This window comes from Heterocephalus glaber, unplaced genomic scaffold (assembly GCF_053883595.1).
Source record: "Heterocephalus glaber isolate CG9 unplaced genomic scaffold, H.glaber_assembly_v1.0 deba00000738, whole genome shotgun sequence".
In the NCBI taxonomy this organism is placed as follows: Eukaryota; Metazoa; Chordata; class Mammalia; order Rodentia; family Bathyergidae; genus Heterocephalus; species Heterocephalus glaber.
Genome location: NW_028258161.1, coordinates 6,460,989 through 6,486,900, shown reverse-complemented (window position 1 = coordinate 6,486,900; position 25,912 = coordinate 6,460,989). Strand labels below are relative to the sequence as shown.

Here is a 25,912-nt window from a genome sequence, read left to right as displayed (position 1 = left end):
GTAACTTGAGGATTCAGTGTTCCAGGAGGGGTGATGGAAATCAGGGAATAGGATCTCCTGCAAAATATTCACAACTCTTTGAAATGGAAATTAGGCTGTTCCATTTGAGGAATCAAATTAGAGCAAATATTCAGGGTGTTAGCAGGCTGTGCTCAAGCCTGTTTGAAGGCACAGCTAAAGGAGAGAAGTGTGCTTTTATTCTGCATGAAGCAGGATCTCACTCAGCCTGTTTTCATCTTTACTTAGCACCTGCTGGCTTGGAATGGTGTTGCCCATGCAATCAGGCAGGGGATCTGCCAAGAGCCTGACCTCCCCAAGTCTGCTAACCCTCCTTCCACACCCCATGACAGCCTGTCCTGATATAGATGGACAGGCAACTGGTTTAAAATGACAGTCTCATGTTCTTTTAGAAAGAGAAGGCTAATTCAAAGAAACAGCCAGACAAGCTTCCTTTCTTTGCAGGAATAATTATTAGCTCCTTTTGCCATGGCCCACCTGGGAGCCCATTTTGCCTTTAGATCCCGCTGGCAGAAGACTGACGATGAACTCTGCCGACATAGCATGTCCTTTATCCTCCACAGAGCCATTAGAAATGACTTCTTTCAGTGCTACCTCTACCTGCTGGAAAAAATTCCCCTGGGTAAGTGAGTCAGAGCTTCTGGACAAGGGACAAGAAATGACTGGAGGGATTGTGTGAGGTTGTGGGACACCTGGAAGAAGCATACTTTATGGATGAAATGGATCCACAGCCCACATGCATGGTGGAAGTGTTTCAATGGCATTATTTTATGGGCAGTCAGAGATCAAGGCCATCTGGCAAGGCAGGGCTCTATTTTGGGCTGTCCATGCACCCTCAGGCACAGTGATTTGCTTCTCTAGTGTCAGGCTGATTGAAACTTATTCCTGAATTTTGAAGAATAGTTTTAATATTTGCAAAAATGTAGATTTGGGTAAATTAGGTAACTGAAAAATGGAGGTGTTAATGTAATAGTATATAAAGTACTAGTTAAGAAGAGAGACTCGGCAACAATGGATCAAAATGTGCTTGGTATGCATGTGACTGTGTGGTGTGTGCATGGGTGTGTGTGTGTATTAGATCTCTCTGTTTTACCTGAGTCACAAGTAAATCAGAAACCCTAAAAGAAGAAGTAAATGTTTCATCTTTGACTATTAAGAAAAAAATCTAGGGCAATAGTCTGTCTTCATTTTTGTTATTTCCTCCAGTTTTCAGGGAATTGGACAATACAGCAATAAAAAGCTTGTCTGGCTTGTCTATACTACTTTTCTCAGCTTCTGAGAAGGCAGTTACTTCAGGGTACTCTAAATATCATTGAAGGGGGACATTTTAAGATTATAGACTGAAGTGCAGCCCCTATCCCTGATTTATACTTTCTCCCCATGAAAGCAGGAACACTGTGTCTCAGCTTAGTCTGTTTGCCTAAGGTTGCCTGAAAACAATATTGTGCACTTGATGCAGCCAAAGTTTCCAGCTGTGGACAGGGATGCATAATTCTGTATTGCATTTGAGAAACTGGATATAAGCTTCCTATCAATGCTTCATTTTATGGTTGCATTTCGAAGAGATCTTTAATTCTAGGCATATAAATCTTTTCATTTCATATTTAGATAGCTTTCTTGTAAAATGTCTGATCTATCACTTAATTTGATCCTCATAGACACTCTATGAGCTAGATAGGGTAAATATCATTATTTCCCCTCCCACTTTCCCACCTCTTCTCTCCAAATTTAATGTTCAGATGAAGGAAGGGAAATTCAGAGATCATGTTTTCAAATCTAGAGAGAATAACATCAAAGCAAGAACTAAAGTCCAAGGCTGTTTCTAGTAGAGCACACTGCTCACAAGTAATTCTTCTTGGACATATTATGTTACATCTCATCTATATCCAAGCAGAAAAATTACATGAGTTCATTTGGAAGGTGATGATGACCTAGAGGCTCCAAACTTGACAGAGCATTGCTTTTCTGGGGACATCCTTCTGGCTACACTTCAAGTAAAGTAGTTTGGTAGGTGTGGCTGCCTTAGACTGAAGAAAGCTGTCAATCACAGTAACAGAGAAGAGACTCATGAGTGGGTGGATGACAGCCAAACTTTAAACATAATTATTGGAAAGAAAAATAACTCATCTCTCAAAGTGGCTGAAGATGAATTAAAAATAGAACAATCTCTTCTAAAATCAGGTGAAAATTAACTTGGGACATGTAAACTATAATTTCTATTTGGCCACAATCCTTTTCTCCACCCAATATAATTGTTTTGCTGTGATAATAATTTTGATTTTATCTCATTTTCTTCTTTGTGAGTCTGCTGATAGTTTGTCATTTATTTTCAGCCTTTCAGAAAACATTCGGCCTGGGCATTACTTTTCCCTGAGAATCACTGAGTTTTCTCTATCCACAATAGCTTTTTGGGGATAAAAACTGAAGATTAGTTGGTACGGCCTAGGCTATGCTGCAATAACAAATTATTTCTGAAATGTCCATGGCAGAATACATACATTTGCTCTTGGTACATCATTTTTTGTATGCATTATTGTGGCAGAGGAGCCTTTATTCTACATAGCCATGTAGGGACCCAGGATGATAGCATTTCCGTCAGCTAGAATGTCACTAGTCATCAAGAAGAAAGACCAACTATAGGCTTCTCGGCTAGCTCCAAACACTTTAGCCTCAAAAGACACATACTTGTTTAGAGTCTGTTGCCCAGATTCGCAAGATTCTAAGCAATGTGAAGGGAGTACATGTTATTTTGTCATTAAATGTTTCTGCCACAGGGAAACACCACTGCTTTTTAGAGACAGACACATCTTTCTGACAATTCAGTCATCTTCAATTCAGGAGAAATTTTTCTTATTGTGCAAAATACTGTGGATTGGAGAAGATTTAAACACTAGTAAGACATAGTCTCTTCTGGAAATGGAAGCAAATCTACAAATAACTTTTTCTATCTTCAAAAGCTTTAAATTAATAGTGCAAAGAGGGCAAGTTATTATTTCTGTAAATAGACTTTCTGCAGCTTTCTTCTCATTGCAGAAGCTAAATCAGCGTATAAGTCTGAAGTGTGCCGTATCTAATTAGAAGCCTTCCCCAAGCCGATCAACTCACTTAACCATTTACTTTTGTTCCAGGAGATTATAACTTATACTTTGGAACACATCTGCATGTCTAATCTCTCCTATTGGGTTCTAGTTTCCACGAGAGTAGAGATTCATCTATATTTTTCACCTTCTAAAGCTATATATTTAGCATTTACCGCGGTTCTTGACACCTACAAAGAATTCAATAAATATCTGTTAAGCGAATTAAATGCCCCCTTACCAATCATTAATTGTAAGTAACTAAAGTATTGAGTTTATATCATGCATTGCAAGAATAATTTTCCTCGAAGCCTTTGCAGGACTGCTTGAAGGAATAAATGCAGGATATACATGAAAGCAATCAATCTTCAATAAACAGTTTTTTCCTTTCCTTCTTCTGAGCCAAGCCTCTTTTAAAACTGATGTGTAGCATTTTGTAGAACAGGCATTCCCCAAAACATTAACCTCACTTCAGTACATGAGAGTTTACAGACTGGACCGGATATTATGCTTTTCAGATTGGAAATTTAACTCAGCCAACAGAGATGCTTCCCTCCCCAGCTCTGCTGAGCTGTTTTGTAGTGGGCTCCCCTGCTTTTGTTGATTTCAAGAGTTCATGGAAATAAAAACAAAGCCCTTCTTTCAAAAAGGTTGGGAAACCCCTCCTATAGACTCTACACAGAGAGTTTGTTGTTTAGGGCAATTACGGAAAGAGCTGTGGTTCACCAGCCTCTTCGATTTCTTTCCTTCCTTCCTCCCTTGAACTGCTGTGCTGGTTTCCCTCCAGCACACTATGTGGTGACATTCGGTCATGAAGAAACTTGCTGTAATATTGCTGGCTAATTCTAGAAATCCACACAGTAGCAAAGATAGGCAATCTGAAGTCTCCAATGGAAGATTTAGCAATGCAGTGGAACATAACAGGTTTTCAGAAAAAACAAAAAAGGAAACCAGGTTATCACTGTTTTTAGTGTTTTGCATGTACTATCTGAATTCATCTTCACAACATCTCCATTAGGTTTATTATTATTTTTCCAATTTTATATTTGAAGAACTGATGCACAGAAGAGTTAAGTAACTTGGTCTTGTGGTGGTGGGTGGCAGAGCAGGACCAGCATCCAGGTGGTCTTGCTTGAGTGCCCACTACATCTCTTGATGTAAGGGAAAACTTGATTAATGTGGGCAGCTATGTACACTTTCCATAATGTTTTACTTGACAGGAATAGAAACATAGTCTGTGAAGGGCATTGGCTTTCTATTGGGGTCAAAATGGGCAGGCCAATGAGCAGATTCATCCCATCAAATTATGGCAGTCCAGTTCAGTTGGAGACTTGGAGTAAGCATATTTTCCAAACATAATGGCTGTTTTTGAATAAATAGGAAGCAGAATAGGAAAACAAGCCAGTGTAAATCTCTAGCTTGTATTCCTGTGTTCAAAGGGCTGATGCATATCTGGATTAGAGACATTCATGTCAGTTAATTCTAAAACTGCCCACATTTCTGAATACACAGAAGTTAATATTCATTGTTTTATTGAACAAGAATCTATTACTCTTGGACATTTAAGACCAATGCTTTACATTTGGATAGCCATGCCCTGTGGCTTGATGTCAACACGTCTTTTCTACATGATAGTAAGTGACTTGGTCTCTCTGATGCTCTCATTACTCATTCTTAAGATGATGATTATAACTCCAGTCTTGTAGAATTGTCAGAATTAATCTTGTAGGATTAAAAGAGATAATGTGAGAGTACCTAGCACAATGACTTCCAGGAAGTACTCACTAAATGTTAGTTAGTAGCCTGTTTTCATTTGTTCATTTGAGAATCACCTGTCTTTAAGGAGGAAAATAAAAACAATGGCTACTAACCTTGTTCATCAGTTAAAAGACAGTTAATGAAAACCATTTTCTATGAAACGCTTGGAATTTCCATAATGAAATTCACCATATTAGTATTTTTCAAACTGATTTCATTCTTGTGGCTGGTACCATATTGCCACACGGCTCACTGTGCAATCTTACACTTTTAAAATATTTATTAGTATTTTTGCCGTATAGATGTTGTAAGATCACCTTTCTTTTTTATTTTTATTTTTTTATTTTTTTTGGTACTGGGGATTGAACTCAAGACCTTGCGCTTGCAAGGCAGGTGTGGCACCACTGAGCTAAATCCCCGGCCCTCTTTTTAAAGAACAAAGAAAAACAAATTACCTTTTTATTTCGCTGACATATTTTTAGGTATGGAGAATATGGTGGATAAGCTATGGGTTTGGGATTTAATTAGACCTAGATCAAATCCCAGCATGCTGCTCATTTACTGCTTGGTCTGGGGCAATTTAGTTTACATTTTGCTGCCCTGGTTTCTTATTCTGTGGAATGTATGCATAACATTTATCTTACCTATTCAGTTATGTAGGAATGATTTACATGTGCACTGCATATATTTACATGTTTGGTCAATGATAGCTCCTATTTTATCCGGATTATGAGTACATATTAATTGTACAAAATAGGATTCATTATGACATTTTCATACATGCCTCTAACTTGCTTTGATCGTATCTGCCTTTCCCATTATTCTTTCTTACCTCACTCCTGTTTTCCCCTTTTTTGATAGTCCTTTTCTACTTTCATGTCATGTTTCTTTTCGAGTTCAACTTATTTAACATGATGACCTCAGAGTCCACTCATTTTCCTACAAATATATATCAAATTTTATATATATCATATTTGCTTTATTCATCCATTGATGGGCTCCTAAGCTGATTCTATAACTTGGGTATTATGAATAATACTATGATAAATACAGATAGTAGGTAACTTTATATTATGAGGTGTGATCCAAGAATATGATGAATGTTTAAATAAAAAATTATTACAGTAAATAACACACTGCCATTAATCTCCCTCAAAATATTCTTCACTACAAACACATTTACCCCATTAGTCCTTTTTTGTGAATATCTTTAAGAATTGTGATAAAAATACCATGAATGGCACTGCCAGGTAGCATCCAATAGAATGGCAGGCTTGTAAAAACACTACAGCTTGTCCTCGTCTATCTTGTTCATGGATCTGGCCCTGTGTGACTTCTTGCTCTTCCCCAATGTCAAAATCACCATGAAAGGAAAATGTTCTGAATCAACTGAAGACATCAAGACACCTGTGACAACACAACTAAAGACACAAAAGACATTAAGAACTGTTTCAGAAAGTGGCAAGAAAGATGGGATGAGATTGTTTAAAGCCAGGGACAGTATTTTAAGAGGGATTACAGGCAATGTGTCTTTTCCTCTAATAAATTAAATTTGTATCTTTTAAAATGCTGTACCTTTCAATTACTCCTCATACAGTGACTTTGATTTCTTTGAATATACACTCAGGAGTGGTATAACTGGCTCATATATATGGTATTTCTATTTGCAGTTCTTTGCAGAACCTCTGTACCATTTTCCATTGTGGGTGCACTAATTTACATTCCCACCAGAGTGTATGAGGGTTCTTTTTACCCCACATCCTCACCGGCATTTGTTAGTTTTTGTTGTCTTGGTAGTGGCCATTCTGCCCAGGGTAAGCTGGAATCTTAATGCAGTTTTGATTTGCATTTTCCCTACGGCTAAAGATATTGACCATTTTTTTCATATAATTATTGGGTATTTGTTCTTCTTTTGAAAAATGTCTGTTCTGTTCATTTGTCCATTTATTGATTGGATTTTCCTTTTGGTGTCAAATTTTTTGAGTTCTATATATATTCTGGATGTTAATCCTCTGTCTGATGAATATCTGGTGAAAAACTCCCATTCTGTAGGTTGTCTCTTCATTCTGTTGTTTGTTTCCTTTGTCATGCAGAAACTTTTAATTTGATGTGATCCCACTTGTCAATACTTGCTATTATTTTCTGAGCTATTGGAGTTCTGTTCAGAAAATTGTTACCTGTGCCTACATCTAGAAGTATCTTTCTCTAGTAGCTTCCAAGATTTGGGCCTTACATTAAAGTGTTTGATACATTTTTGAGTTGATTTTTGTATATAGTAAGAGGTAAGGATCTAGTTTTATTCTCCTACAAGTAGATGTCCAGTTTTTTTTTAGCACCATTTGTTGAAGAGGGTCTCTATCTTATTTTTGTTTAATTTGTTTGGGTTTACCTAATAAGAAAAAAAGATATTTCACAAGCTGTATCAAAGGTGTGACTTGTACGGCTTAAGTCAGCTTTTCCCTATAACTATTCAGCATTTTGTTGCATTCATTCAGCTGAGGGGGTGGATATCCAGAGCAGGACCCAGGCTCTCACCATGGCAGACACCGCTGGGATCTTCCTCTGGTCTAGCTAGAAAGAAACTAGACTCCAGTGCAGTGCTCTGGAAGAAGGACTGGTCTGAGAGCCCTGGAAACTGAGGCTCTGAGAGCAGGTCATAGCTCCTCTGTGGGCAGCCTTGGCCCATTTATCTGTACCATGAAGTCACTGAAATAAGGAGTGAACACAAAGCTGTGTTTCTTGGCTGTAAACCCCACATATTTTCTTTCAACAAGGGCAGCTCCTGCTTTATATATTTGATATGTAAGGATTTTGTGAGAGGTTTGGGAGAAAAGAATGTTTTTAATTGCATTAAAGAAAAAGCAGGTTTGGAGCCAGAGACCTGGATGATGTCCAAGTCCATCCTATCCCACTTCCTACATTCTGGGACTACACTGAAGCCCAGGAATGGAGAAATTGGTTGGTCTTGGAAGCTGGGCGAGGGGGAGCCAAAAAAAGGTGGATCACTATTAATAAACCTTGGAATAGCAATACAACAACAAAAAACCAAAATCAAACAAAAACCAAAAAAAAAAAAAAGAACAAATTAATATGTATTCAATGAGCATGAAAGGAAGGATTACTACAAGTTGAGTGTAATGGTAAGTGCTGAGGTTACAATAGCATGAGATATGGCACAGACCTGAAGAGTTGAGTGTGGAAGAACCCCACACAATAATAGTATGAGAATATAGAAATAGAGACCACCACCAAATTCTTCCAAGGTGTGAAGGAAGCATAGAGATTTCTGAGTTATTGTCTGATTCTAAGGTGAAAAATCTTACCATGAAACGTCTATCTCCAATATTTCCATCTGATTGCTGTTGTTCTGAAATGTGATAGTAGGTCAGGAAGAATGTTGAAGAAGGAACAGAGAGTTAGGAAGATGCTCCAAAAGTGAATGTGTTGGAATCTTGAGTGGATTCCTTGCTCTTCCAGGGAAAATGGATTGTCCCTTCTTGCCTTGGCTACCGCAGGTACATTGAAGCCTAAAAAGTTAAATGGAACTAACTCTCAGCTGAGAAAGCAGAATCCCTTTATAACCTTCAAGATAGATAGTGCATTATATTTTAGATAAAGAACAGCAGACATCTAAAGCCCACAAAGAGCCAAACATTTGGAGGGCGTCCCTGAGAAATCCATGGCCCAAGCAACAGCAGCTTTCTGGCATGATGGCACACTCACACATTTGGATTCCACCAGAAATATTGACAAAATCCCACATTTTCTGCCAGTTGATGAAAAAAGAGTGAAGGAGATAGCAGAATTTGAACTTTCATTCTAAACCAAACACCATATTTAGTAGACACTTTGGCTGGCATCATCTCATTTGATAATTTCAACAACTTTGGGCAATAAACATCATCACTTCATTTTATTGGAGGAAACTGGTGATCACTTAAGTGTGGAGTTGGCAATAAAATACAGGGATGCCTCCTTCCAAGATACTTCTGTCTATCTGCCTCCCTCCCTCTCTCCCTTTGTTCCCTCCTTGCTTATTTTCTTCCCACCTTTCCTCCCTTTCTTTCTGCCTTTTCATTTTTACCATTATCTCTTTAATAGTTAAATTGGAAAATTATCATCTGCACATCTTTCTCATTGAAGAAACTTCCCTTCATAAATCTAATTGAAGATTTTCCCCCTCTTATCGAAAAGGGTTAAATTGATATTCTCTGTCTCAAATAATTTTAAAATTACTATTTAAACCTAGCCTATGTATCCTCTAGAGACTCAGGTAAATTTTCAGTTGACAATCAGGCCTGCCTCTGGAAAAGAGGATAAAATAGCTGTATCTGTCCATGAACCAAAGAAAGAAAAAAAGATATTCATCAGAGATGAGTACTTAGTTGTTAGTGAAATTTTTCCATTTGTCAGAAAGTTTCCATCTTATGGTCAACTGGAATAATATTGCCTTGATTTTTTGGTCCTATCTCTGATATTGGGTCAATATCTCCTTTCAGGTCTGTAGTAATTTTGAGTTATTTTTTATTTTCTCAAAATTTTTATATCAAAAGACAGCAAAAGTGATCCAATAGCACATTATCTCAAGGTAAACTCAATTTCTTTGCATCTTAGAGTCAGAAGTTCAGAACTTGTGCAACAAAATTCTTTACCTGCAAAAAATTTTCTCAAGGGAGATATTTGAAAGTTGTGCATTTTATCCAGATGATCCATAGCAGATGAAATTCCTTTCCTCCCAACTTTTTTTTTTTGGTGCTGGGGATCGAGCTCGGGTCCTTGTGCTTGCACAGCAGGCGGCGAAACCACTGAGCTAAATCCCCAGCCCATCCTCCCAACTTTTTGCTAACCAAAATAAGAATCATCCTTCACAGCTGAGATATTTTTGCCATCTTTCCTTAAGTGCTTCTACTTGCAGGCTTCTGGTGAATGCAGTGCTTGCTAGGTTGTAATCTCCATGAGAGAGGGATTGGCTTTGTTTCTTGTTTCCTGAGGGTTGTATTGCTGTTTAATAAGTAAACTATGAGTGAACTAATTCTTGCTGTACATTTTCCTAAAAGGAAATAGTTGATGACGGTTGCCTTATCTGAGTCGATGTGCACAATTACAGGAGCTAGCAGGAAGGGAGTACCTGGGACAAGCCATGACACCGCTTATCTTTCTTAGTGAAATGTATCTGTCCATTAGGTGAAAATGACAACTTAAGCCTGTAACCATAAAAGCCCACCTATCAAGACTCACACCTACTGAACTGGGCATTTGCTTGTGGTCTAAATGTTGCTGGCATGGTGGACTATTTTCATTTCCAGATCATGGTTTTTAATAGACTGCACCAACTAGTTGACTTAAGCAGTAGATGATGAGTGTGGCTGCTTTACTGCTTTGGTTGGATAGTGGAGAGCACAGGGCTGTGGCTTGCCAGTGATCTCAGAGCAGCACTCTACACAGGCAGACTCTGTAAGCTGTAATTTCCTATCCTGATTTTTTTCCATTAAGTTTATTGGTACATTTTAGGTATACAATACAGTTACATTCATCATTGGGAACTTGTACCTTTACATGATGTATCTTGGTTCTTATTTTTTCCCCATTCCCCTGCCCTCCCTTCAACCCCTCCACTCCTCCCTATTTACAGAGGCTTTGTTTTCTCATAAAAGTCCAGAATTTGGAATGGTCATGTTGTTGTGTTGGTGATGCATGATTTTTGTCAGCACTGTTGAATTTGTAAGCATTTATTGAGCCACCTGCTGTTTACACAACACTTTACTAAGTGCTACAGAAAGGGATTGGTGTAGGTCAGTGTCTCCTTTCTTGGAACCTGAGGACTCTGCTTTTGCTGTTGTATTTTCTCAATTAGTAGCCAATTTGTGGAGATGGTAAAAATTTGGATATATTGATTAAAACTTTAAAAATATTTGTATATTTAAAACAATGTTCTATGTACAATAGTTAGTAGGTATGTGGATATAGCATATAATATTGTTAATCTCCAGAAAATGGCATATATGGAAACTGGTTCTTGCAGCCATTTCGGGAAATTCATGATCATGGTTCAAACTGGCTCCAGTGTCTTCAAACTTGAAAAATACTGTTGTAACTCTATAGATGGGACATAAACATAGTAATATAAATGATGCTTAAGGGATTTTTAACTTTTAGAATAAAAATTTGGTACTACATAATTGTCGTTTACTTTACCGGGAAGTAGTACACCAGCCCAATGTCAAAACCATGAGGTTATCTAAAGGAAAATGTCCTTAGTTAAGGTTCAATTGATTTTTCTTAGATTCCTTCCAATCAAAATTATTTCATACTTTAGTTTGCATCATGCCATGATCGTGTTTTGGAATCACTGCATGTTTTGCTTAGAGCTTTCAACTGTCTTTTATTCTTGATGACTGAAATGAAAACCATATCTTCCTTAGAATATTCTAATGTCTCCTTGTTTCTTGGCAGCTTTGTCTATTGCGTAGAATCCACCCTATGCTACCTTGCATAAAACAAACTGACTTCTTTAAAAATCTAATGAATAACTGTCACTTGGAGTTTTCATTGGATTTTCATCATCCTTCATTGTGCAACTTCCCTTGATTTTAACCCTTATTGAGCTGGAATACAGCTTCAAGAAACCTCTGAAGAAGAAGCTTCTGGGGCCAAAATGTCCTGCTGGAGAAAAGATGGCTTCTTTAACAAATGATCCCAGGAAAATTGATGATCCAAAAGCAGAAGATTGAAGCTACACACATCTTGCACCCGGTACTAACGTAAAATCAAAATGGATTGAAAACCTAGATATAAAAACAGAAACACTGAATCTGCTGGAAGATAAAATAGGTAAAACTCTTGAAGACATAGGCATAGACAAGGACTTTCTGAACAGAACCCCAGTTGCTGAAGAAATAACACCAAGAATCAAAAAATGGGATATCAAATTTAAAAGCTTCTGCTCAGCAAAAAAAAAAAAGAAAAAAAAAATCAATGGGATGAAGAAGCAACATACAGAAAGGGAAATTATTATTGTTTCAGCATATTCTCAGACAGGGGACTAATGTTTAAAATATATAAAGAACTAAAAACAAATCCAGAGTAAAAGACCCAATAAAAAATGGGCAGTTGAAATGAATAGACACTTCTCAGAAGTACAAATGTCCAGTAAGTACATGAAAACGTGCTGAATGTCTTTGGCCATTGTAGAAATGTAAATCAAAACAACACTGAGATTCTACTTACTCCAAAAAGAATGGTTATCATCAAGAACTCAAAAAAGCAAATGCTGATGAGGCTGCAGGGGAAAAAGGTATCCTTTTCCATAGTTGATGGGAATGTATACTAGTACAACCACTATAGAAATCAGTATGGAAATTCCTCAAAAAACTAAATATAGAAGTTCCATTTGACCCAACTGTACTTCTTTTGGATATCTTCCTGAAAGAGTTAGGGACAGCACATTACAGTGATTATTGCATACCCATGTTAATAGCAGCACAATTCATAATAGTTAAATTACAGAAGCAGACTATATGTCACCAGATAAATGGCTAAAGAAAATGTGGTATATATACACAATGGAGTGCTGCTCTGCCATAAAGAAAGACAAATTGGAGTCATTTGTATAAAAATGGATGGATCTTGAGACTATAATATCAAGTAAAATAAGTCAGGCACAGAAGATTAAATATTGTATTGTTTCTCTTATGTGAGAACCCTAAAATATAAATAATTTAAGAGCAAAATAAAAGAGAGATGATAGGAAACAGGGACGTAGACTTTGTGGGTATGGGAAAGAGATCTGGGGTTGGAGGGCAAGCGGAGGGTTATGAGGGGAAGGAAGAGTAAAAATGATTGAGATATGTGTATGTACCAGTTATCCAAGACGAAATGTGTTTGTTATGTATTGTAAACATATGCCAATTTCTAAAAAAGATATGTCTGGAGAATGATTCCATGGGAGGTAAATATTCTTTTACAGTTTAACCGAATATTAAATTTAGCATCAAAATAATTTTTCCCCAGGGTATTGATGGCACTATGTTATTGTTTTCCAATATTTGAGAGGAAATTTGAAGTGAAAATCTGATTTTTGTCCTTTGAACATAGGTTTGTCAAATAATACACAAGATGCTAAATAAATTTGAACTTAACCAACAAATAGTTTTTTAGCATAAGTATTTCCCATGTAGTGTGCAATATTTCAGGCATATTGTACTAATAAATTATTCTTTATATATCTAAAATTCAAATCTGTGGCCTTTTTATTTGCTAAATCTGTCAACTGTATTTGAAGATAATTCCTCTTCCCCCTCAAAACAATTTAAGGATCTTTTTATTACTCTTTCTGTTTTGAAATTTCTTTTGATTATATATAAATGTGGCTTTTTCAAAATCTATTGCTGCTTAGCTCTCATGGGATCTTACACTCTCTTTGAGCTCCAGAAAACTTTCTTCTAGTATTTCTTTAGTAGTTTTCTTCCCTCCATTTTATTAGTTTTCTAGAGTCCTAATTAGCTTGATACTGGGCTTCATGAATTAAGTATTTACAGAGCTCATCTTTTTCCTTTTGTTTTCCATTTCTATTCTTTGTTTTATATCTTAGAAATTTATTTATTCAGTATTATTTCCAATGTTTTGGGTAATCAAAACTTTAGTTTCTAAGAATTTTTTTGGGGGGGAATTGTCATGTCTCGGCATCTTCTTTGATGTATGTGTCAGTTCATATGTCTCTTCAAGAATATATGGATTTTGGATTTTGTTTTTGTTTAAATTCTCAACCATTTCCTAAGTTATTTTTATTTCTTTTAGGGCCGTTTTGACAATTTATATCAATGTTTTCCTTTCAGGCTGATATTTTATTCTGAGTCTGAAGATCATTGTTTACTCACATTTAAGAATAAAGAACAAGGTAAATGACTGTAGGTAATGGATCAGGTGTCCTTTGTTACGTACATGTCCCCTCAGTAGAAAGGATGACAAGCAGGGGCACATGTTGACCTTAGAGACTCAGATGAGTGTGAGCATGTGAGGCACGTGGAGTCTCCTAGATTCTAAAATGAGATTCTAGGATCCCAATGCTAATGACTAGTTCTCCCTACAAAATTCATTACTTATTTATTTTTAGAGAAATTCATGCTTTTCCTCCTATGAGGCCAGGTCCTCGGTTTGAGGAGGGCATGCTTGTCCCTTCACCTGGTTGTTCTGTAAACAGACTTCTGAGTAACTTCTATTTTTGACTCCCATTCTCATTCTTACATCTGCCTCCCGTTGGCTTTAATTCTGGAATGTAATTTCCTCTTGTAATGGTTCTGGTCTGAAAATTATTTAAATTTGTTCTATCTCCTTTTTGTCTTCAAGACATATATTGAAATCACAAATCAGTCAGTGATCCCTTCTCATTTTGTTCAGTATTATGGGTTCATTTTCCTAAAGAAGTACGCTCTTGGGGAACCCTGGAGGGATGAAAGACAAATGCATGTATTTGACCTATGATCTTGGGCCAGAAGTTTCGTCCTTTCACCTACTTTAGAAGATTTTCTCTAGAATGTCCTTTAGTGAAATAAAATGCATTGAAATCCATATTTGTTCACCACTCAGAATTTGCAACTCATGCTTTTCTAAAAATAAATGTCTTAAAATATTACATCATGCATGTTTTGAAAAATAAAATGATAAGCCTAGAATGGAAAATCTTATTGATAAGTATTATTTATCTTTTCATTATTTTCTTTTCATAAGATAAAGCTTAAGGGCATTTCTACGACATTTGTGTAAAGACATATTGGGATAGAGGTTGTTTAAAAATAATGAAAACATCTACCCCTACTTTGTGATTAGAAACAAGGAACAGTAAGAAAATTGTTATTAACCATTTGAAGTTCAGAAAAATTGATAATATTCTTCATTCTTACTGTAGCAAACACTTCTCATCTTTTAAAAACTACAGTGGTAAGCTGTGGTTATTAAACGATATACTTATTTAATTATGAAAATGCACTGTGATTTATAGATGAGGTCTCTGAAGATCACAGGGTTTAAGACATTTTCCATGTTACATAGCACATAAATCACTGAGCCAGAGCTCAAGCCCAGAGCTTCTGACTTCAAACAAGTATCCTTTCTCTTACAACACAAATTTAGGACTTTTAAGAGGGAATTGAATATGTGATAAGATAGAGCTTGTGGGTATCATATGAACATTAATAACTATGAATAATATTTCATTTGCAGTAAAATTATATGCTTTAACAAGCCAAGTCATCAATGGTGAGATGCAGTTCTATGCCAGAGCAAAGCTTTTCTACCGAGAAGTACCAGCCACAGAAGAAGGCATGATGGGAAATTTCATCGAACTGTCCCACCCAGATATCCAGGCCTCGAGGGAATTTCTTAGGAAATTTGTTGGGGTGAGTTATCTAACTGCAACTTGATGAGAGGGCAAAGTCCTTGTGAACATTAAGCTCACATAACTGTGTTGTCACTTAAGCCAGGCTAAAGCTTTGGCCCAGCTCAGGGTCTAGCCTGAAAGCCTGTTTAAAGGTGCTCAGAAGAGCTGGATCTCAACAAGCCCTTGGCTTATCCCACTCAGCATTTTACCCTTCTTGCACCAGCTAATCTTACACACTGCAGGGGAAGGTGAATTAGCAGTGCTGATATTACTATTTGAGGAGTAAGAAGACTTCTCCTTCAGAGGCTCAGAGATAAACAATTGACACTCAGATGATCAATGAGAAATCAAGAGTTTTAGGATTTGGGATTGATTTATTTATTCCCATAATAAAATTAGATGTAGTAAGAAAATGCATGCTTGTGTTCAGTTTGAAAATAATGATGATAGAACCCTTTTATGTTCTTTATACATAGATCAGATTTTTCCTTGGAAGAATGTGATTCCATTATATCCTGGTTTTGTGCGAACCCCTAGTTCCTTACTTCCAAGCCATATGGAGACAGACAGTAAAGTGTAGGGGCCAAAATCTTGGGCTAAAGTCATCATGGTCCTTTTACTTACTGTATAAGAAATTCTAGACTTATTACCTAAGTGCATGGAGCCTCAGTTTTCTCACCTGTGACTAGGGCACAACAATACAGCTTACCTTATAGAAGAATGTGAGATTAAATGAGACAAAACATGTAAAGTATCTGCTTGGGTGCACAAAATTAGCACCCAGGAGACCTAATTTATCACTGCTACTACTGATAATGAGGTGTCACATAATATATTTTTATTATTTTGTATTAGGAATTGAACCCAGGACTTTCACACTGAGCTATATTGGCATTGAGCTATATTGTTTCTTTACTTTGAGACAGGGTCTTGTTAAGTTATTAAGTTTCCCAGGAGGGGCTGGGACTTGGATTCCTCCTGCCTCAGACTGGTATTACAGGTATGTGACACCACCCTGGCCTATTCATTATATTTTAAGGAACTTCATTTGGTTGTTAGAATAGACTCAACCTATCCAATAATGTTGCTGTTGGCTTAAGCGAAAACTCATTAATGACTCTGGTCATTTATGTGAAGCTTGGAGCCGATTTTATTCTGATAAGGGACAAGTTTTGAAGTTAGGATGTCACCCTACTCAGAGGAATAGTATGAAGACTAGCGCTAGTGGTGAGATGAGGTTTTGCTTCATGCCCAGGCTCCTTGGAGCATGCAGTGCCTGAGTCTCAGGTCTAGCAGTAGAGAAAATGTGATCAGGATAGAGTATTTACTGGGGCAAAGTGTCTGCCCCGACATCAGCTGCAGCCGTAAAGCACTAGGAAGTCTGGTGGCCATGCATGTTTACTGGTTGGGGTGATCTGGGGTGTTTCTAAACCAGTGGTGCCGATTTTATGGATGCTCATCCCAACATGGCCAGTCACTCTGCTAAGCAGCTTAGAAGCCCTGTCTCATTTATTCTTCACAGCATTTTTTATGGTAAGTACTATTATTAGCTCTGTTTTTATAGTCGTGGAAACTGGGGCTTAAAGAGGTTAAATACGTTGTCAAGGTTATGCACTGGTAAGAGACAGGGCTGAGGCTTACGATCAGACAACTCTGTCTGACACCAAACTCCCTGCTCTTAACCATGACCTATTTTTTCCATTTGTCTCACGCGGCAGAAAAATCCCTGCTTTTTTTTTTTAGACCATAAACCACAACTCTCCTCCAGTCTGGCCCAAGCAATCTCTCCTGCTTGCCTCGTGGTGAGGCTGACTTTGATCCCAAAACATTTCAGAAGCTTAGTTAGTAATCCAGCCGCCTTGTCACTCTGTGTGGAACGCCAAGCTGACCACAGGGAAGCTGGTCAGACAGAGCCTGGGAGCTCGGCCACGGACCTGGGAAAGGAAGTCTGTGCTTGCATATTTATGTTGGAAAAGCAGCAACTGTTCCTTTCAAACAAATATAAGGAGTCCTTCTTAGTAGACAAGGCTCATTGTGCAGCTGTGACCTCTAAAGAAGTACAAACATGGTCTTTTTAAAGGAATGATATTTTAGTATATTGACCTTAATGATCTGCTAATTTCGTATCCGGATCAAGAAACAAGGAGTTAGGGAATATGAGTGTCTGACATGATTTATTCTTAAGTCAACTGGGAAAAAGTAGATTGTTTAATTTAAAATTTTGCTGTTCTTTCAACACTTAGTGACACAGGATAGTAGGAAAAGGTGTTTAATTTAGTTGCAAAATGTATTTACTTTAGCAAATAAATGAATAGTACCAACACAATGTCAATGGCACAGCTGATAACTTTCCTCAGCTTTCAAGTAGGGGAAAGAACCAATTCATAAAATATAATCACTGTCGATTGCATTTAGCTTTTGACATTTCTCAAAGATTGAATCTGGATCTAATCTGTTATATTTCATGACTTTTATACAGTGCCATCAAGTTCTGTCATTTTAGTTTAAAACTCCATTAGATGAGCTTAAATAATATTCTTCAAATCAAAACATATAGGCAGAATCAAAACTAAAATGAAATTACTAATATTTTATATGAATCCAGAAATATGAACATAGTATAATACATGAAAATGAAAACATTTTGTTTTGAAATCACACATTGTATGTAGTTCTAGTCACATCAACACAAGAGCATCAGATGTCAATACAATCAGCTTTGGCAGCTGCGGTATCCAAGAGGCGAGCAAGACAGTCCCTGAGATCAGTCTTTAAATGCCCCTTCTCAGCGGAGCTGCTTGTGAATGAGACGGAACAGAACAGTGGTGCCAGGCCACAGGAGGCAGTACCAACCACATAGAAGGAAATGGAGTGAAGAGAACTGGGTAGTAGTGGGGAGAGGCTGGAGGCCACAGCATTCGAGAGAAAGTCACTTTTGGGGCGGACTAAATTAACAGTACTTTCAGGAATAACTGTAGTCAAACATCATACATCTAAAATGGTAAAAAATCCTATTTAGAGGATAGGACTTTTCAAGGACATTCTACTTCAACCATTTCACCTTCCTAGGCCTCAGTTTCTTTGGAAAAGCAGCGAGTGAAACATCAGTGATTTAAAAGCCATAGGAGTTTGCTGAGATTCATTAAGGGCTTCCTTAGAGAAGGATGGGAAGGCTTAGTGAGCAAGGCCTGGCCTCATTTTAACCAGAGAAGCTTTTTGTTTCTGCATTCCATGAAAACAGAAGAGTTCAGCCTTTACAATCTTAAAATCCTCTGGCATAGATCTATTAGGTCTCATTGTTTTATTCTATGGTTCTACTTCTAAAACCACCTGCTATACTAATGAGAACAACGTGGTCAATAAAGACTTTCAGAGCCAAGTAATTATATGACAAATTAATCAAGAGAATTTTTTATGGAGCACACAAATTTCTAATGAAGTCACTTCTTGTAGCCTCAGATAATTTCTCCATACTTCCTCACATCTTATAAATTCCTTTGGAAGATACTGCTTTTACAGTATTGTACAACATAAACTTTGGCCTAGGCCCTTTTATGAATTAATTTAAATTTTAATATTTGAATGAAGGAAATAGTATAGTATAAGTAGAAATGATCACACTTATGGCAATATACTACTGCTTCCACTTCCTATACTTCAGGCAGACATTACTAGTCAATCAATCATAGATCCCTTTCATGCTGAGTCTAAATAAGTCAGATGCACAAGCACAAATACCACATAGCATCTCTCATTTAAGTAAGGTAAAGTACAGACAAAGAATGTAATAAAGGATGGAAAAAGGAAATAAGGGGATATATCTCTCACAAATGGGAAGTGTTCCAGGAGTCTGCGGGCAAGGGGAGAGGAAGAGGAAGTAAGCAGAATTAAGATATGCCATGTGCAGGAACCTAATAATCTCAATGAAGGTAAACATTATAAGTCAGAAAAATGAGCTAAGAATAATAATAACAATAAGAAGGAAAATGTGGAAAGGGGCAGAGAGAGGGAGGTGGGAGGGAAGGGAAAGGGGATTACAGAAAGGAGCAAGCTGTGTTATGTTCATGTTCCCACTCTCTAAGATGAATGTAAACTTCATGTACTGCAAATCTGTACTAATAAAATAAAACAGCAAGAATAAAATAAAAATTTAAAAAAGAATTCTTTTGAATATGGAATTAGTCAGTATAGTTGTCTCTTGAAGGAATCATAGTTGTCACTTGAAGTGACATTCTTAATGCAGAACTGGCTTTGAATACAGACAGTTTCTGTCTGAATTCTAGTTGTGCTATTAGCTAAGCAACATTAGCAGTTTAAGTTTACTCATCTCCAAAGTGGCAACAATAATCATCATCTTGTGGAGGTTTAAAAATTATGATAATTAATATAGCTGTAAAGAGCTTGCTACATATCCACTTGCAGTTACTATTTTATTTGAAAAGAAGCTGCAATCACTTCACTTTTTTCTTCACTGTACCTTCCTAGAATAAGGAAAGCCTTTTGGATGGACCTGAAGGCAGATTTTTTTGATGTTTCGCTCTGCTCGTACTTAACTTTGATCCTTAGCCAATTTTTTTTTATCCTCAGTTCCTGAGAAATCAAGAGTAGGCTTTCTCATTAAGATCTTGATTGGTAACTTCAAGTATCTTATTACTGTAATTTCTAGCATGAAACCTATTCAGCAGTCTTCCCAATTATGACCAAATAATTTAGGCCAGCTGAATCTTCATAATTCAGAAAACTTTTTTAATTGTATAGAAGCAAGTTTGAGAGAGTTTGCATTGGCTAATTTTTCACTACCCCCACTTCCTCTCCAAATTCTCTCTCTCAGTTAATTTAATGCATAGACTTACTTTTAAAAAGTTTCCAGTAAACATGTAGTTTTGGGTACAAAAAGTAGAAAATTTTTAGCATTAAAGGAGACAAGGAGGCTGTTGGAATTAATCTTGATTCACGTGGACATGCTGTGTGCTATGAGGGCTAGATGTGAAATTTACAATCCTGGCCAGAGAATGGAACAATTAGAATACTCAGCTCAGGTCCCCAAATTGACTACCCACATAGGAGGAGTTAATTCAGAGTTCCCAAATCCAGTTTAAAAAGAATAAAATTTCAATCATTCCAATATGAGGTATTTCAATTAAAAAAACTCAGGAAGGAATTTCAGAATGATTCTCCCTGCTTGCCATCCCTCCCTTTATTTTTACAAAGTAATAACTTGTACTGGAGGTCTACTTAGCTGTGGACTTAACCCAAATTATAGTCATCAAAATCCTATCTTTGTAGGGCTACCAATGGCTCATTTATCTCATTTTTCTTGGAGAGAATTACCAAATGTTTAAACTTAAGATATTACTTTAAAAGTAGTAGTTTGTGATTCTCTTAAAAATCTATAATTAGGTAAAATAAAATAGAACTAGAAATGTTTGGGTATTTTTGGAGAAAGGGAATGAATTGTTTTGTATCTTGACTTTGGTAACGATGATTATATACACTAGTTCAAACTTATTGAATTGTATACTTAAAATGACACATAGTAGTGTATAAAGTTGACCCAAATAAAGTCAAATGAAAGAGGTCACTGGGATATCTGCAACTCAAGGTGAGGCTCTGTACCTAAATGTCCCACAAGGTACCTTTCTGCAGGGCCCTGGGAGAGCGGGAACTGACTGCGCCCTGGACTGCGGCTCTGGGATAGGAAGGGTCAGCAAGCATGTCCTGCTGCCTGTTTTCGACAGAGTGGAGCTGGTTGATATGATGGAGTCTTTCCTGCTTGAAGCCCGGAACTACCTTCAGGGCAGAGTGGACAAGGAAGAAAGTTACCACTGCTACAGCCTGCAGGAATTCACACCCCACTTCGGGAGATACGATGTGATCTGGATTCAGTGGGTGTCTGGTCAGTCCTGCATGGTGCTGCCTGTGCCTTTACCTGCTTCTCCACTGCAGAAGACAACACTGGGGTGAATAAGGATGTGGGGGGAGATTAGCTTAGTTGTGCATAGAGCAGTTAGCTTGCCCTATTTGTCATGTAAACTCCCAACAACTCTGGTCCCCAGATTTCTCTCCTAAAGAGTACTCTCTGTACTCTCTTGTACTCTCTGTACAAGCTTGATAATTAAAATTCCATTCATAGGGAAGGAGCAAGTGCCTTTGGACCAACCTAAATCCTTGAAGAAACGTAATTAAACATTAAACAACTGGATCCAAAAAAATGGTTAATCTCCATTTATTGGCAGAGCTACACGTTCTTATATTTCAATTCCCAGGAAAGAGACAGCAGTGAATTTGATTGATGGTGGTGGTGGTGGTGGTGGTGGTGGTGGGTGTGTGTGTGTGTGTGTGTGTGTGTGTGTGTGTGTGTGTGTATACACCATGGAAGAATGCTAATGGAGCTGAGCTGCCCAAGAGACATAGACGAACTCACAGGATGAAATAGTATCTCATGTCTATGGAGGACATGCATCCTTCTGTCTAATTTTCCAAAGACCCTTGCAGCTAAAACAATTTGGGCTATTATATAAGGTGTGATTAGGGGAGCAAATAGCCAGTCTTCTGATTCTGAGCTCTCTATTCCTTCCTACTCACCTCCATCCCTCCTCTTGTTTTAACCTGTTTCCCCCACTTGACCCCACCTATAGGGTACTTAACTGATAAGGACCTGCTTGCATTTCTTTCCCGGTGCCGAGATGGCCTGAAAGAAAATGGCATCATCATACTGAAGGATAATGTGGCACGGGAGGGCTGTGTCTTCGACCTCTCTGACAGCAGTGTGACTCGGGACATGGACATCCTCAGGACCCTCATTAGCAAGAGTGGGCTGTTGGTGCTGGGCCAGGAAAAGCAAGAGGGCTTTCCAGAGCAGTGCATTCCAGTGTGGATGTTCGCACTGCACCGTGGTAGACTCTCCTGAGTAGTGGTGGAGTGGACAGCTGGATGGGGCAGTGGTGCTTTGGGACAGAATGCTTCCTCCAAGGTGCCCCTTGGAATGCAGGCAGGAATGGAGAGAAGGGAAGGGATACAGTGCATGTTGGGGAATGATTGATGATGTGGTATGTACAGGTTTTTGGTGATAAGCTAATGCATGCATTCTGATGTGCACACAATTGGGGTTGTACACTCTGTAGTACTCAGTGGATTTTCTAAAAAATGGAGTGAAACATCAGGAAGAGTGCTTTAAGAAACTGTGAAATTGACAGGTGAGATTACACATAATTAAAAAGTTTTTGTACACAAAGGAAACAATCGATAGAGTGAAGAGACAATCTACAGAATGGGAGAAAATTTTGTTCAGCTATTCATCTGAGAGAGAATAAATATAACTCAAAAAGTTTACCACCAAAACCCCCCCAATAAATCCTATTCAATAAGTGGGCAAATGAACTGAACAGGTGCTTCTCAAATGAAGTACAAGTGCATAATATATGCATGAAAAAATGCTCAATATCTTTAATCATCAGGGAAACACAAATCAAAACTACATTAAAATGCCATCTTACTGTAGTCAGAATGACCATTATCAAGAAAACAAAAATACCAAATGCTGGAAAGGATGCAGGGAAAAAAAGGAACTCTTCTACTCTGTTGGTGGGAATGCACTCTACTACAGCCACTATGAAAAACAGTATGGAGGCTGCTCAAAACACTAAAAATAGAGCCAAATGACCCAGCTATACCACTCCTGTATATTTACATGAAGGATCAAAGCCAACATAATTTGGAGATACCTGCTACCTATGTTTATTGTGGCATTCTTCACAATGGCCAAGGTATGGAAGCAGCTCAGATGCCCATCAGGGAATGGCTGGACAAAGAAAATCTGGGATACAATGGGGTGTTCTTCAGCCATAAGGAAAAATGAAGTAATGTCACCTATAGGAAGTAGATGGAACTGAAGGACGTCGTGTTAGGCAAAATAAGCCAGACTCAGAAAGACAAGTGTTGTATGTTTTCTCTCATATGTGGAATCTAGCAGTGGAAAGATGACATGAAAGCAGAAGGGATGCTATAAGGAAGGGGAGGGGGACTGCATGGAAGGGGAAGGTCACAGAGAGGGTAATGAGATGGGCATGATCGAAGTACATTATTGGCATGCATGAAAATGTTGAAAGAAAGCCCATTATGTTGTTCAATTAATATGTGCTAATTATAATAAAGAAATTCCTTGTATACACCTGACCTGTACAAGTGTGCATGAGAAGGAAAAGAAAAGACTTTCTAAATTGTCTTAGTCACTGGTAATTTGTGCTGTCCAGTAGTCCAGGATGGGTGGAAGAAAATCGAGCCCACTTTCCTGCTCTCGTGTCAGTTTCATCAGTTTCCTCTCCCTTTGGTGCTGCTACTTCTCTTGAATGAGCATCTTTCCCTAATTAAGAATTCACAAGTCAAATGAGCTTGTGAAAACACACCTAGTAATTTTGACTTTGGCCCTTCTCTTGGCAGAAGAAGTGGATGGTTTCACTTTCTATTTTGGGTCCTTGTTACTATGCAATGATGTAATATGGTTGTAATTTGATAACAGTAGCCTGCGTCACAGCGATGGGAAGTATCCCCTTCCAGAAGAAAAATGCTGTACCCTGAGGTTGCAGCCTTGAATTTATAAGCAAATGCCGTGGATAATCTAATTTTAGCCACTGACTTCGGCCCTGCCCACACTGCAGCTGCTCATGGATCTCTGAATGAATGTATATGTATTAGAAATTCACCAGAGGAAATGATAAATTGAAAATTGAACCAGCTGCATTAATATAAGGATTGGTTTAATTAAAGGTAATCTAAGGTACTATTCTGCCATAAAGGAGGTGGAACTTCAGTCTTTTTTTAGGAAAATGGATGCACCTTGAGGCCATAATCTTAAGTAAAACAAATCAGACCTACAGACTTAAATATCACATGATTTGTCTTAAATGAGAAGCCCAAAGTGATTTAAAGAGCAAAATGAAAGACAGCTAATAGGAAACATGGAGAGAGATCTTTTCTAAGAGATAGAGGGGGAGGGCAGGGAGTGTTGGGGAAGGGGATGAAAAAAGACTTATGATGTGCTACGTACAGGTACCAACTCCCCACGATGAATGCAATCATTATGTACTGCAAACAGGGACTAATAAAATTTTTTAAATCTAAAATCTTTCAAAAAGAAAAACGTAACTTAATTTTTATTAAAAAAAGTTTAAATATAACGGCTGTCATCATTCAACATTCCAATATTTTTGTCTTAAAGTACATATTGTGTTTTGATATATATTGAGTCTTCCATAAAATTCAAGGGGTCAATTAAGTAAAGAAGGCCTACTGCGTGGCTCAGCTGTAATCATGAGAATCATGTTTCCAAGTCATAGCTCTAATTTAAGAGGAAAATAATTCTTATGAAACATTTGTTATCTGGCATTATCTTGGTGTTTTCCTCTAGTGTGCTAGAAAATTATGTCACCTTTTCTGCCTGAGGCACCTTCTAGTTGTTGTAGTTACCCTCCGTCCTGTCCTCTAGGGTAAGGTAACAGAAGGTAACTGAGTCAAGACCAGTTGGAGCAAGGCAGAAGTCAGAGGCAAATCAAATGGTAAAACACCACCATGTAGACTGAGTCTGACAGAAAAAAGATACATGTGTTTTTGTCCTCCATAAGTTTTTAAGCAAATTAGCAGATGCTTTGTTGTAAGCTGTCCTAGGAATTTTTCTATTTTTTTATACCAGGACCCTTAATTCTCTTGACTTTTTACTTTTCCAATACTTAGAAGCTGACCTAGCTGTCAATTTTCTCTGCTCTTGTGTTCTTGAGCTTATGGAGAAAATAATGGTCCTGTGGATTCCAATGTACAATCTTCCACTTAGTTGGGTCTTTGAGATTAATGACGAGTCTCTTCTCTCTTCTTAAGTCAGGTCACTTACCATTCTTCTTAGAAATTTTCTAGATCTCTATTGCTTTATACAAATCCTTCAATTACATATCCAAATTTAATTTAAGAAAGTAGAAACAGGAGTGAGTTGTACCTAGCTGAACTGTTAACAATATGTAGAGAATAAGGAGAAAATTGGTTTGAGAAGAATTGAAGCCAAATCATGAGCTTAACAGGACATGTTAAAGTTTTGATGATACTCAATGAACAAGCAGAAGCCCTTGAAGGTGACAGATTAGGGACTGATTTTTTTGGTCATAGACACTGTGGAAGGAAGACTTTTAGAGGGAGACATACTCTAGCCATCTTCAACCTGATTCTGTAAGCCAAACACATTGGAAGCTAGTGGCATGTGTGGCAATCTACGTTAGTACCCGGTTACTGGTCCATGGTGCAGCTGCCTCAGAATTATTTGGGGAAATGCATAACTACTTATGCATTCCTTCAGCTCCATGAGAGTTTGGTTCTATGAAGGGAGATCAGATAATTTTTTGTGTTTTATAAGTGGTCTAGCTGATTCTGAAAATCAGTTTTGTTTTAAGACACGGATGAAGAGAGAGAGTCACGAAGCTGAGCTCTTCAGAAAGACGAAGCAGGGCAGGCAAGTGTACAAGTTAGGTTTGGGGAAACAGCCAGATGGTAAAATCCATTCTCCACATTGATGCCAGTGTTTCTGAAATACAAATCTGACCATATTGTGTATTATCCCTGTGAATTCACATTGCTTAAGAATGGCATAGAAAGCTTTTCATGATTTAGTCCTGGCTTTCCTCTTCAGCCTATTTTATCAATC

General features: G+C 37.7%; 1 protein-coding gene across 1 annotated transcript; it reads left to right on the top strand.

Moving 5' to 3' along the window:
• The first annotated feature begins 429 nt into the window (after positions 1 to 429).
• LOC101722032 (N-terminal Xaa-Pro-Lys N-methyltransferase 2) lies at positions 430 to 22,475 on the top strand. Its single transcript, XM_004861896.2, has 4 exons — positions 430 to 640; positions 15,072 to 15,247; positions 20,875 to 21,124; positions 21,867 to 22,475. The coding sequence occupies exons 1-4, from the start codon at positions 487 to 489 to the stop codon at positions 22,136 to 22,138; spliced, it is 852 nt and encodes a 283-aa protein (XP_004861953.1). The 5' UTR covers positions 430 to 486; the 3' UTR covers positions 22,139 to 22,475.
• The last annotated feature ends 3,437 nt before the right edge of the window (positions 22,476 to 25,912 follow it).

Bases quoted from the DNA above. Each gene is read 5' to 3' on its own strand.
- LOC101722032 (XM_004861896.2), top strand. From the start codon at position 487: ATGGCCCACCTGGGAGCCCATTTTGCCTTTAGATCCCGCTGGCAGAAG. The intron at 641-15,071 runs GTAAGTGAGTCA...TTTCATTTGCAG, and splicing joins GCTGGAAAAAATTCCCCTGG to TAAAATTATATGCTTTAACA. The intron at 15,248-20,874 runs GTGAGTTATCTA...ACCTTTCTGCAG, and splicing joins TTCTTAGGAAATTTGTTGGG to GGCCCTGGGAGAGCGGGAAC.